General features: G+C 40.9%; 1 protein-coding gene across 2 annotated transcripts in view; it reads right to left on the reverse strand.

Annotated features, from left to right (window-relative positions):
- The window catches only part of LOC148013661 (uncharacterized), a 46,862-nt gene that overhangs the window by 20,409 nt on the left and 13,525 nt on the right, over positions 1-12,928 (reverse strand). The window contains exons 2-5 of one of the 2 annotated variants that reach the window (XM_087667810.1): positions 1,184-1,327; positions 969-1,026; positions 744-851; positions 569-653 (exon numbers count right to left, since the gene is read on the reverse strand). In XM_087667810.1, the coding sequence (XP_087523936.1) occupies positions 569-653; positions 744-851; positions 969-1,026; positions 1,184-1,327 (395 nt within the window). Of the gene's footprint in view, positions 1-568; positions 654-743; positions 852-968; positions 1,027-1,183; positions 1,331-12,928 lie in introns of both variants that reach the window. The other variant, XM_087667809.1, reaches the window with a different exon arrangement.

The following is a 12,928-nucleotide window of genomic DNA, read 5'->3' on the forward strand; positions in this document are numbered from 1 at the left end:
AGTTACTAGTGCAGTACCAATGGAGCACTACTCCCTAGGATAATCTCTCAAAGACTCTTTTAGAAAGGTGAGGCAAAAGGCCTGCTTTAACTTGCTTACAAACAATGTACCTCATAGAAAATGAACAAATGCTCAATGGAAAATGAGACATTAGGTTCCCTAGAAAATCTAGGCTGATGAGCAAGAATGATACTAAGGATCACAAATGCTGGTATGCTGCGAAGTACATTTATGATAATGATTAGACACGTCTGTGCTGGCAAGAAAGTCAATTGTCATGAACTGCTTCTTTTCAATGGGTTTTCATCAAACCCAAATGTATTTATAAAACTGACACAAGCCCTGAAAATTCCACAAATGCTGACACTCAAACATATAAGTTGCCTTCTTCAACTGATGCGACAAATCTTGTCTTTATCACAGGTAAAATCAATGATGAGAGAATATTAACTTCCATGTTTTTCTTCATTGCTTGCATACATCACACCAGTTGTACATGAACATTATGCAGAATGCAATCAGAAAATACAGAAAAATCAGCATGCTGACACTGAAGTGTATGCTTTACCTTACTATATGAACGTGTTCCTTCAGAATGTTCAAGAATTCCCGAATGCCACCATTGTGAAAATACAGAGGTGGGTATGCAAGACCTAAATCAGAAGACAATTGATCAAGAGATAAAACAGGAATTCAAGATACTCAGACCAAACAATTTGGCAGAAAGAGCCAGAGCATCATACCACAGGTTCGCACCACAATGATGTACTGCCAACCTAGTGGTGGGCTATGCCGCCATATTGATCTGATTTCAGCTAAACGAATGGTTCGTATTGTATATAAATTTCTATCTGGGAAACACAAAATAATCAGATATAATGTACAGGAACTTTTTGGTTCTTATCATATATGTATTTCAATTGTTTAAAAGTAAATTTTGTGGTTTTGAAAAGGACTAGCACTCTCACCTCGCTCAGACAAAGAATTTGACGCTGCATTTCCTCTTTGAGTGTAAGGAATCCATGTCTACATCCACCAACTATCAAGTAGGTGAATAGGAAACTACCAACTCCAAACATAACAATGGAAAGCTTGTTATTGCTGTTGTTCATTTTTTTGAGATATACTCCCAACCAAGAATAAAAGTAAAATCTGACATAACCTGAATAGGTACAAAAGCTACCATGAATAAAGAGGGACCTTGCTTGAGGAGACGGAGGCGCCCATTAATCCGTTGACTTGGATTTTGTGTGGGATGCATTGACACGTTCTCTTTGACATATATAACCTCAGATTCATCTCTTGTGCCCCTTCTTCCCTCAAACACCTGCTGCATAAGGTTAAGTAACTGTCAACACCAAGTTCTTAGAAAGGACAAGGTCAGAAGCAATTGAACTGCAACATGCATAAGGGAATACGAATGTTTAAGAAATAAGTATTATGTAACTTGAGAACTCAACAAAATTAATCCCAATGTCGCATTTTGAGGCTTATAATGACTGCTTCCCCTTCCCTCTCTCATAGAAATCTCTAGCGCAATGGAAAAGAATGCAAAAACCTGAAAACAAAGGAAGGCCATGTGATAAACAAAGAAGTAGATAGAAGTACCCCCATTTGAAGCCCAAGGAGGGGTCTAAGGATTCAAAGACAACCAAACTACCACTGAGTCTGTCTTTGTACATGCATTCAAAGAGGAGGATACAGCTCTTGCTTCTTCCACCACAGAGAAGCCTTGCAAAACATGATAGCCTTTTTCATAGATGAAAGGTTGGTTGCATAGAGATGGCACATAAGATCCAAACAAATGATAATCTAAGATCATACTACATAAAAGAGTCAAGAAGCATCAAGTAACAACTACAGTGGACTAAATATGGGAGCTTGGAATTTGAAACTCTCTTAAAGCAACCATTGGATTATACATGGTTGCCACTAGCAACAAGGCTATCAAGAAGACTATCATCCACATTGTCTAAGAAAGCCATATCATCATCAAAATCAGCATTTGCAAGTTCCAAAGCATCCTAATTATCAGCCATATCTATAGGCATAGGTGTCTCCCCATCCTCATCATGCAAGGACTCTTCTTCATCAAGAGAGACTTTTCTGCCTTGAGGGACACCACACCTACAAGCAAGCGTAAATTTGCACTCACAAATACCAAGACATTAACTTGTTTTGTCCCAAATCTATTCCTCTTTTTAGATGCAACATGCCCAAATACACTCCATAGTTGCTCAATGTGAGAGGAGCTTGTACCTTGAGACAAAATCTGCACTACCAATATTTGAAGCTCAAGTATACATGCCCATAATCTTCCCACCACAAGGCAACCCCAATCTTAAACCGATCTATTTGTGCATCAACACACCCAAACCTTCCCAACTTGTTTCTATAAAAAGCAAGCTGATCTTTCACTAATCTTCTCTTAGTATCAATGGAACCAACCTAGAGAGCACTATGCCCCAACCTTCCATCTTGCCTCACATAAATCTCGGACTTCTTAATACTTTGTATCATCCAAACCAAGTTGTCCTAGCTTCTCAATCGTGTGATCCACCCCTCGTAAGCCTTTCAAATGCATGGCTCTCGTCCATCTACTATTTACATCAAGCACATGATTGGCTTTATGACGATATCAACTAGTAACCCCAGCATCAATCTAAAGACCAAACATGTTGGTGTGCACTACCATTTTACCAAAGAGTAAATGGAGCTAGACACCATACACCTAGAGTTTATACATTCATCAAATAACTTTGCAAGCATTTTGACCAAGCTGGCCAACTGACTGTTCCTTCAAAACTTGCTTCCACGGATTGGCATGGGTGCTCCCTCCCCTTCTACTTCAGCCTATAGGGGAGAGGGGCTCCCTATAGCTTTCCATTCCACCATCCAACGGTGAGAGTGTTGAGCTAAAACACGCTTTACAGCCGACTTACATTTTGTAACAACCACCCCAAATCATGCTTAATTAATGAAAACAAAAATATGGTGCACGGTTTGATAGAGTTTCAATGGTTACCGAAAACCCTAATTTTTTGGGGCACCGTTCAACATCTATAAATAGACAGGCTACCCAACATTCAACCTCATCCTTTTAGGCAGTTTTCTCACTCTACCATGCAAATTTCAACCATCTGCCACCTACCATCGGCTGTTCAGCCATCACTAACTGTAGCCCATCACTATCCAAAACTAGATGGCCTGTTTTCAGCCATCACCTTGCTGTTTGGAGGTCTCCATCTGTTGCGTCATCATAGCACCTGATCAGCCTGCGTTTTCAGCATCTTGTGTGAAAGATGACTTCGAAAAGACAGAGAGAAAACCCATGAAACCTCTGAGCACGAGTGATTCTTCTCCTCCCAACCACGCCTAGATCATTGCTGGCCCTTCTCACTCGGATTCCTTTGCCAGCCGTCCACTTCTCTGGAGTCCTACTAATCTTGGACTCTCTTACTCTCTAGGCTCCCCTTAACCCCGTTCGGGCGCCCAAGAGCCCGGACGGTCATTCTCGTACATGTTCCCCTAGATTTACCTTAATGTCACATTAAATGTCACTTTTAATGTCATTCCATATTTATGACCTTAACGTGACATTAAATATCACTTTTAATGTCACATTTCCTTCCCCTTAGGAATCGGTTTCGTCCTCGAAAACGATACTTGGAAGGTCTAATTGTAAATCGGGAAACCTTTTCTTTAAAGTACTTACTCGCTCCCATGTTGAGCTTTCTTCTGAACAATCTTTCCACTTAACCAAACATTCCTGATAAATAGTATTCCTTGTTCGTCTATTACAAACATTTAATATTTTTCTGGTTCATGTGGATTAGATTGGTCATTGAATAGCTCTTCAATATCATCATTTAAGATTAAATTATCCAAATCACCCAGCTTCTTCCTTAATTTACTTATATGAAAAACTGGATGTATTTTACTACCAGCAGGTAGTTGGAGCTTGTAAGCCAATTCTCCCACCCTTTTAAGTATTATGAAAGGACCACAATACCTTGGTGAAAGCTTTGGACATTGTCCCTTTTTCATAGTTTTAGTTTGTTCAGGCACCTTAAGATAGACCAATTCTCCTTCTTCAAAGGAGATGTCTCTTCGGTGAGAATCTGCATATGCTCTAGCTCGATTTTGAGCTTTTTTAATATTTTCTTGAGCAAATTTTAACATACTATTCATATCCTCCAAAAAGTCTTTAGCTGCCTGAACCTTTTCCTTATGCAGTCCTACTGCAAAAGGAGCTCTGGGCTGAAACCCATACATTAACATAAATAATTAGTTTGCCTTTTACTTACATATGCCCTAAGCATATCTTCAAGAATTTGGTTAACCCTTTCAGTTTGCCCATCTGTTTGCGGATGATCCGCCGTACTCATGCTAAGTTTAGTATCCAATTTCCTAAATACCGCACGCCAAAAATGGCTATCAAATTTTCTATCCCGATCAGAAACTATATTTGCCGGAAGGCCATACAATCGGTATATGTTCTCTACGAACAATCTAGCCAATTCTGGTGTTTTAACATCAGTTGAAGTTGGAATAAACCTAGCCATTTTGGTTAACCTATCCACAATCACCCACACAGAGTCGTGCCCCCTCTGTGTTCTAGGTAAAGCAACAATAAAGTCCATGGAGATACTCTCCCATTTTCCCGAAGGGATTTCTAATGGATGGAGAAGTCCTCCCATTTTTAATCTTTCAGCTTTATTAACTTGGCATTTATTACATTTGACCACATAGTCAAGGACGTCCTTATTCATTCCAGGCCAATAGAACTGCCTTTTAATAAGACTACAAGTCTTATTAACTCCTGGATGTCCCGCACTAGGGGTATCATGACACTCAAAGAGTATCTGGCGCCTTATTACTGTATCTTTCGGGACACATACCCTACCCTTGTAGAGTAAATAACCATTATCAATGGGAAAATTCTTCCACTTGAATCCAGTTTGAGCAACCCCTGATGCTCCATTTCCTTGTTGAACATCCTCAGATATTCCCTCCTCAGTAGAAGCACTTTCATTTGGATCCCCATTTTTTATTGCTTCCCATATGTTAGAGTATGCAGGATCAACCTGGCATTTCCCTTTTAAAGATTCAAGCAAGTTGGAAGTGAACTGAGTAAAACTCAATTCATTAATAATGGGCATTCTGCTGAGTGCATCAGCTACTATATTATACTTTCCTTTTCTATATCTTATCTCATAGTCGAACTCTTGGAGGAGTTCGGCCCATCTGGCTTTACGCCCGTGTAAATCCGGTTGATCATTAAGCCACTTAATGCTTTCATGATCCGATAAAATCAAAAGTTTGGCACCATACAAATAGTGCCTTCATTTCTTCATTGCATGTACTATTGCATACAGCTCCCTCTCATAAACAGAATAATTCTGTTTTGCACGATCTAATTTCTTGCTTTCAAAAGCAACTGGTCGACCTTCTTGTAATAAGACCGCGCCTATTGCCTTATCACTCGCATCAGCTTCAACCACAAATGGTTTGTTGGGATCCACTATTAATAGTACTGGAGCTGTAGCAATAGCTACCTTAAGTTTTTGAAAACTTTCATTTTGGTCTGTTCCCCAATTAAAACTTTTCCCTTTCCCTTTAAGTTGGTCTGTCATTGGAACAGCGATTTTGGCATAATCTCGAATGAATCTACGATAAAATCCAGATAAACCTAGGAAGATCTGCAGCTCTTCCAGGTTCCTTGGAGGTGGCCATTCAATAATTGCCCTTACTTTTTCTGGATCCATGTTGATTCCCTCTTTCGAGATAATATGCCCCAGATATTTAACCTCTTATGCAAAGAATTCACATTTAGTTTTCTTCGCATAAAGAGAATGTGTTCTTAACAGTTGGAATACTAAGTGTAAGTGTTCCAAATGTTCTTCTCTTGATTTACTAAAGATCAAGATATCATCCAAGAAGACTACTACAAAATGTCCTAGATAGGGCCGTAAAACACTATTCATCAGCTTCATAAAGGTAGCTGGTGCATTAGTGAGACCAAAAGGCATCACCAAAAAATCATAATGCCCGTATCTAGTACGAAAGGCCGTCTTGGAAACATCTTGTGCCTTAATTCTTACTTGGTGATAGCCTGATCTTAAATCTATCTTTGTGAAGAATTTTGCCCCTTGCAATTGATCAAAAAGATCTTCCATTCTGGGCATAGGAAATTTATTCTTCACCGATATTTTATTAAGTGCTCTATAGTCAACACAAAGTCGCATAGAACCATCTTTTTTCTTTACCAACAAAATTGGTGAAGCCCAAGGTGAATTATTGGGTTGAATAAACCCTTTATCCAGGTAATCCTTAATTTGTCTTTCAACTTCTTGATGCTGTGTTTCACTTAACCTATACGGTGGTTTTGAAATTGGGTGTGTATCCTTATTTACATCAATTGGGTGATTTATATCACTCCTATCTGGTGGAAGGCCACGTGGTAAATCAGAAGGAAACACATCTTTAAAATCATCTAACAAACTATTCAATTCATTATTAACATTCAACTCACAAACATAAGAAAATTGTTGCTTTATATTACAGAAAGTAAAAGTATTCTGTACAGGAAGAGACCATAGCATATATACCTCACAAACTGCCTTCTTTATCAGCTTCTGAACTTCAGTAGAACACAGCAAAGGATTATCAGATACTTCATGTTCACTTTGAATGACAAAAGTCTTACCATCCCTTTCAAATTCCAGTGTATTATGGTGATAGCTACGTTTTAAGGATGGTTCCAATCCCCATAGCCACTCCCTCCCTAGAGCAATATCAGCTCTTTCCATGTTCAGTATTTGGAAATCAAGCTTATCTTTATATCCTTGAATCTCAATTTCCAAATTGGATACCATTGTATCCCATATTTTATTGTCTTGGCCTTGCATCATACGAACAACATATTGATGCTCACTGTTTTGTTGGGGAAGTTTCAATTTTTTGACAAGTGCATAATTTATAAAATTATGTGTGGCAGAGTCATCAATCATGACTCTAACCCTTTTTCCAGCTATCAATCCATGTACTCTAAGTAAATCATGTGGCCCAAAAGTAGGCTGCCACATAGAAGTTGACATACAACACTTATGTTGTACATCCATGTGCAAGACCTCAAAAGATTTATACTTTTCATGGCCCTTTAATTCTAAGATCTGCACTACATGGATTTGTTTTTCTTTTCCCTTGCCCTTGTCCTTATCCTTTCCTTTGTCTTCCCCCTTTTTCTTTTGAGGGCAATTCCAAGCAGCATGGTTAGGGGATAGGCAATTAAAACACAACTTTTCTTTTTTGGCCTTATCAAAGTCATCAGGACTTAACTTTGGCCGCATACATGGTTTCTTTTCAAAAGGTTGTTTTTTACCCTTAAAAAATGGCATTTTCCTTTTAAATTTGCCCACAAATTTTGAGGTTTCCAATTCCTTAGACTTGGGCTCCGTATCAGTGAGACTAGTGAGTGTACCTGGACGCATACTATCTTCATAAATTAATGCAAATTTAATTGCCTCTTCCAACGTCTTAGGTAAACTCCGTTTGACTTCCTTTTTACAGGCTTTATCCAGTCCCCTAATGAATCCTCTTGTTTTTTGGAATTCATCTATTCCTTCCAGTTTGAGGATTATCTCACGATATTCCTCCAGATATGTCAGCAGGGGTCTTCCCTTTTGTCTGACATAATCCCAATCTTCCCAATTTCTTTCCATTTCATTTTCAGGAAGAAATTCTTTCAAAAAGACGGATTCAAATTGAGCCCAAGTTTCAAGTATTTTATTCGCCTCTTTTAAAGTTCGCCACCACTTATATGCTTTGGGTCCCAAAGTTAAACTAGCCTCCAATGCTTGGAGATGTGGTGGGGTATTTTTTAATTTATGTAAATCTTCCCATTTTTGGAGGAAATTAAAGATTGTGTCTTTATTCCTATCTTTTTCCTCCCCGTAAAATTGAGGTGGTTTCATATCCTTTAGAACTGGATTATCCCTCGATTTATGGCAAGTTTGGGGTTCCTTAGGATCTCGCATAGTCACATCTAAATCTTTCGATGAAGATGGGACATCTGAGATTTCTATCTTATTTTTATCTCTTTCCAACAATAAAGTTAACTGAGATTTTATTTCTGTAAGTGTTTGAGTTAAAAATTCCATTTGAACCCCCTGAGTTTGCACACGAGCAGTAAGATCGTCGAATTGCTCTCGCGTAGCAAAAAATTCTTCCCATTGTTCCTCTTGTATTTCTGGTTCATGGGGATCTACCATAGGTTGATCCCCAGAACTAGAGCTTTCCATTACCCTTTCTTTCCCTTTTTCTGCCATTAATACACTGGAATTGGAAAGCAAAAATAAGAAATTTGCATACAAAGTAAAGTACTTCCCTGATTTTTAATGACAGACTGTGGTTGCTGGTTTGGAAAGAAGCCCGAAGAGTAATGAACAAATTTTATCTTCCCAAACTAGAGCAGTAAAACAGTCATGCTGGAAATTCAATTTCCTGACTTCAGTCATGTATGACATTCTTCTGTCCCTCTCACAGCAGTCGCAGTCATGTCCATCTCACAACAGCCGCAGTTACCCGTCAACAGCAGTCGTGACAAAGTCACGTTTCCTCGTGACCCCACGCCTGATCCTCACGACCCCACGCCTCGTCTGGTCCTCGCGACTCCACGTCCAATCTTTTTCCCTGCCCGTAACGTGTCACATTAATGTGACGTGGCACCTCACTTTTCTTTCTCTTCACGGCCCGTCGCGTTTTCACAGCGCCTGGCACGTCTCACTTTTCTTTTTCTTCACGGCCCGTCGCGTTTTCACGGCGCCTGATACTCACACGACCTTGCGAAAAGTTGACGACCTGGCGAGCAACTGACTATCTAACGAACAACTGACGATCTCTGACGGACGACAGAGCTGGTCGTTGAACCATAGGCTCTGATACCAATGAAAGATGACTTCGAAAAGACAGAGAGAAAACCCATGAAACCTCTGAGCACAAGTGATTCTTCTCCTCCCAACCACGCCTAGATCATTGCTGGCCCTTCTCACTCGGATTCCTTTGCCAGCCGTCCACTTCTCTGGAGTCCTACTAATCTTGGACTCTCTTACTCTCTAGGCTCCCCTTAACCCCGTTCGGGCGCCCAAGAGCCCGGACGGTCATTCTCGTGCATGTTCCCCTAGATTTACCTTAATGTCACATTAAATGTCACTTTTAATGTCATTCCATATTTATGACCTTAACATGACATTAAATATCACTTTTAATGTCACATTAATGTCACATTGTGCCACCTCATTCTTTTGTACAGGTTTCTCACTCTACCATGCAGATTTCAGCCATCAACCACCTACCATCTATTGTCTAGCACCGACTACAGCCCATCACTATCTAGTCCTAGGCGGCTTGTTTTCAACCATTGCCTTGTTGTTTGGAAGTCTCCATTTGCTATATCATCATAGCACCTAATTCAGCCTACGTTTTCAGCATTTGGTGCCAAGCGTCAAGTTCTTGCCATCTCTCCCACCAAGGGACGCCATCTCTCCCACCAAGGGACCACTACAATATCTGCGTTTTTGTTGTCCAGCAGTCATCTACATCAACAAACACCTCTCCTATTGTCACCCCAATTCCCTAACACTCTGGTTATCAACGTTTGGTGTTTCCCGCACTCCAACACTCCAAGTAGTGGTCACAGCACTTGGGATCCGTCTCCGATAGACGTCACACTTTGACACTATATTGCTCTACCCTTGGACATTCTATATGCTATTACATTCATTTAGAGAATTCATTCACTTTAGAGTTTCTTCTCTCTGTTTTTGTCTATGTGTTTGAGTTTTGAGTTTTTGCATTTCCGTTTCGCATTTAGGGTTTGCGTTTTGCTTGTCTCTGTTTGAGTCTTTGTGTTTCAGTCATGGTCGTATATGCTGTGCTTCCTCAATGCAAACCCTAGCATATCTTCACATGGTATCATAGCCGGTGCTCTTCTAAAGAGTATCCTACTGTGATTGAGGTGGCTAGTCTATGTGTGGGACTCACACACGACTCTATCCTGACTCATAATGTCTGAGACACCTTCTTCTACGGATCCTATGATGCCCTATCAAGCTTCTCCACCATTGGAGGCTCTTAGAAGACATTATGGTCTCGAGGAGGTAGACAAACCTTCACCTTTACCACCTTTTTCTCCTCGTTTTAGTCATCTTACAAATGAAGAGTTTGAGAAGTACTAGCGCTTTACATTTAGTTCGGTTTACAATCCTCCAATGAGTGCTACTACTCTGTCTAGCCTTATGTCAAGTTTGTATAACCCTTTCAAGTCGCATGAGCCAAAACCCTCTCTTGTTTCTCCTTTTGGTGTGCAGGAGCTGGATAGTTTTCAATATATAAACTTTAATAGAGGAGACTCTCGAAGCAAATACCCTTCATTATGTATGTCTCTATATCTATTTCATTTGAGCAAGTAAACCACACCTCTCAACTCCCTCCCATCCCACCACTATCTTCTCCACATTCTAATCTACTCACATCTTCATTCCAAAATCTTGGATTACATTCCACTTCCACTCACAGCATACTAGGGGTTGGATCTTCCATCTCCACTCCTCAAACTTTCTCTTTCTCCATCCCACCATCTACCTACCCTCCCTTCACCTCTTAGTGCATCATTAGGGGGAATGTCACCTTTAACATTGTACCTTCCACCTACCCCAGTTTACCCCATTCTTTCACTCTGGGACGATTGTGATGGGCATCCCCCTCACTATCCCCGGACACTCACAAACCCCACATACGACCTTTCAAACGCAAGGATATCCATCCTCTGCTTATGGACTATCGTCACATATCCCTTGGGTCACTCCTACGTGGGAATTTTTCATCCTCTGCTCCCCGTGTCCCTATCCCTCCACCATGAGCTCCTTAGGCAATTACCATGTCCATACCCAATTTTCCCTTGCCCACATTTGGATCCGCTATATACACTTCTCCTATGCATAGTGGGCACTCTGGGATTACTTTCCAAGTTTACTCCACTCTATCTCCCTATCCACCCTACCCCCATTACATACCTTCTCCATCTCTTAGCACTACCACTCGTGTTGCAACGGCCAAGAATGCCTTCATGGATAAGATTCGTTTTAACAAGTCATATTTCACCAATTGGTGTAACTTCATGCAACAAGTGCTCAAATCTCAAGGACTTTGGAATCTTGTCGTTGCCTATGCCAAACCCTCGATTAGCTCACCCTGATCACATCCATCAATGGAGAACCCACAATGCCGCAGTCAATGTTGAGTTAATGCAAGGGTCGCTTCCTGAGTTCCACTCTCAATTACAACATTTTTCCCTCGCATCTAAGCGTTGGAGTCATTTCATTGACCACTATTCAGCTCCAGATTGCACTCGATGTATCACAACGTATCAATCTCAAATTTGCGCTTCAAGAGTTTTCCATTAAGGAAGGGGATGATTTGAAAGTCATATTTGCCGAATATTGACAATTACTCATCGAGTTTGCTACTACTGGCTTCCGAAAGTCAGACGACGATCAGGTTACGTCCTTCTTAAACAAGTTGCCCGACAAATACTTCAATTTTATTCAACGCATTATCTCACTACCTAGAGTATCAACCTTCTACGAGTTCGAGTGTTACTTCTTGCATTATGCGAGGCTGCATGATCAAGTCCACAAGAAGTCCTCCATACACATCCATTCAGAGGGGCGAGGGCTGGTTGCCTCTTCTTCGAGAGGAAAAACGAAAAGTGGCAAGAACTCGCAAGATACTAAGGCAAGCAAAAACAAGGGTGATACCATTTCCTCGGACGGAAATAAAGAAACATAACCCCTTTGGCAGCAAATTTATTTAAAAAATAGGTTTTGCACACATTACCAGAGGACGGCAAGCCATGTGGACGAGGAGTGTCTTACCAAGGCCCACGATCTTCCTCCTAGAAAACCACAGCAAACTGTTGTGACTACCTCCACTCTAACTGGCTAGCTCAGTGGGGCTATGTCTCCCACTGTTGCACCATCTACTCCATCCGCACGAGTGGCTATTGGATATGTGGCGTACGAACAGCCTCAATAGCCTATCTCCTTCACTACTCCTGAAGGATTGGCTAATTGGTTTGTTAGTGACTCACCTATTGCACTTTACACATCCATTCCTAGGACATCCACTGCACCTTCTAGGACCACTTCCTCACCTCGTATGCGATGGTGACCCCACACTTAGCCTTTCTCTTTATAGACTTCCGTTGCATACTTACATACTCCTTGCATTGCACTACTTTGCTTTGTTTTATTTTTAGTTCCGTTTTTTAGAGCATCTTACTACTCACATTTGTGCTTGTAGATTTTGACCGCTTTTGCAAGGTTTTGTATTTTAGTGTAGGGCTAACATGTAGGCTTATACCGATCCTTTTTGAGCTGGAGATAGGAGATGTGTGCCGTTCCTTTCATGGTTCCATCTACTTGGAGTTTTGCTTTTCTACTAGCATAAAGGCTTCTCCTCCCACATCGACATCCAGGTTGAGAAGGGATTCCTACCCTTCTTGGTATTCTACAAGTTTTGGTACTTGTCTTCGACATTGGCCTTTCCCCCCTGTTGCACCTTGCCCTATGCATTGCATGATTTCATCATCGTTATACTAGGACGCTTGGACAAGTGAACAATTTCTCCACAAGGGACACTGTCCAAGTGGCACCTACTACATGATCATTCTTCAACATGTAGCATACTATGCATCCCATCGTGTAGAGCACCACTAGATGGATCTTGAGCTATTTCCATCGACGGATTATACCACCATCCTTCTTCACACGATACTTCTTCACCTTTCCCTCATCATGGACATCCTTGAGTGGTTGAGTAAGCTTGTATTGTTTTGTGATGTGTTGGCTGTACCATCCCTACTCCC

Source organism: Lygodium microphyllum, chromosome 26 (assembly GCF_053477565.2).
Source record: "Lygodium microphyllum isolate KBCC chromosome 26, Lygodium_microphyllum_v1.1.10, whole genome shotgun sequence".
Classification (NCBI taxonomy): domain Eukaryota; kingdom Viridiplantae; phylum Streptophyta; class Polypodiopsida; order Schizaeales; family Lygodiaceae; genus Lygodium; species Lygodium microphyllum.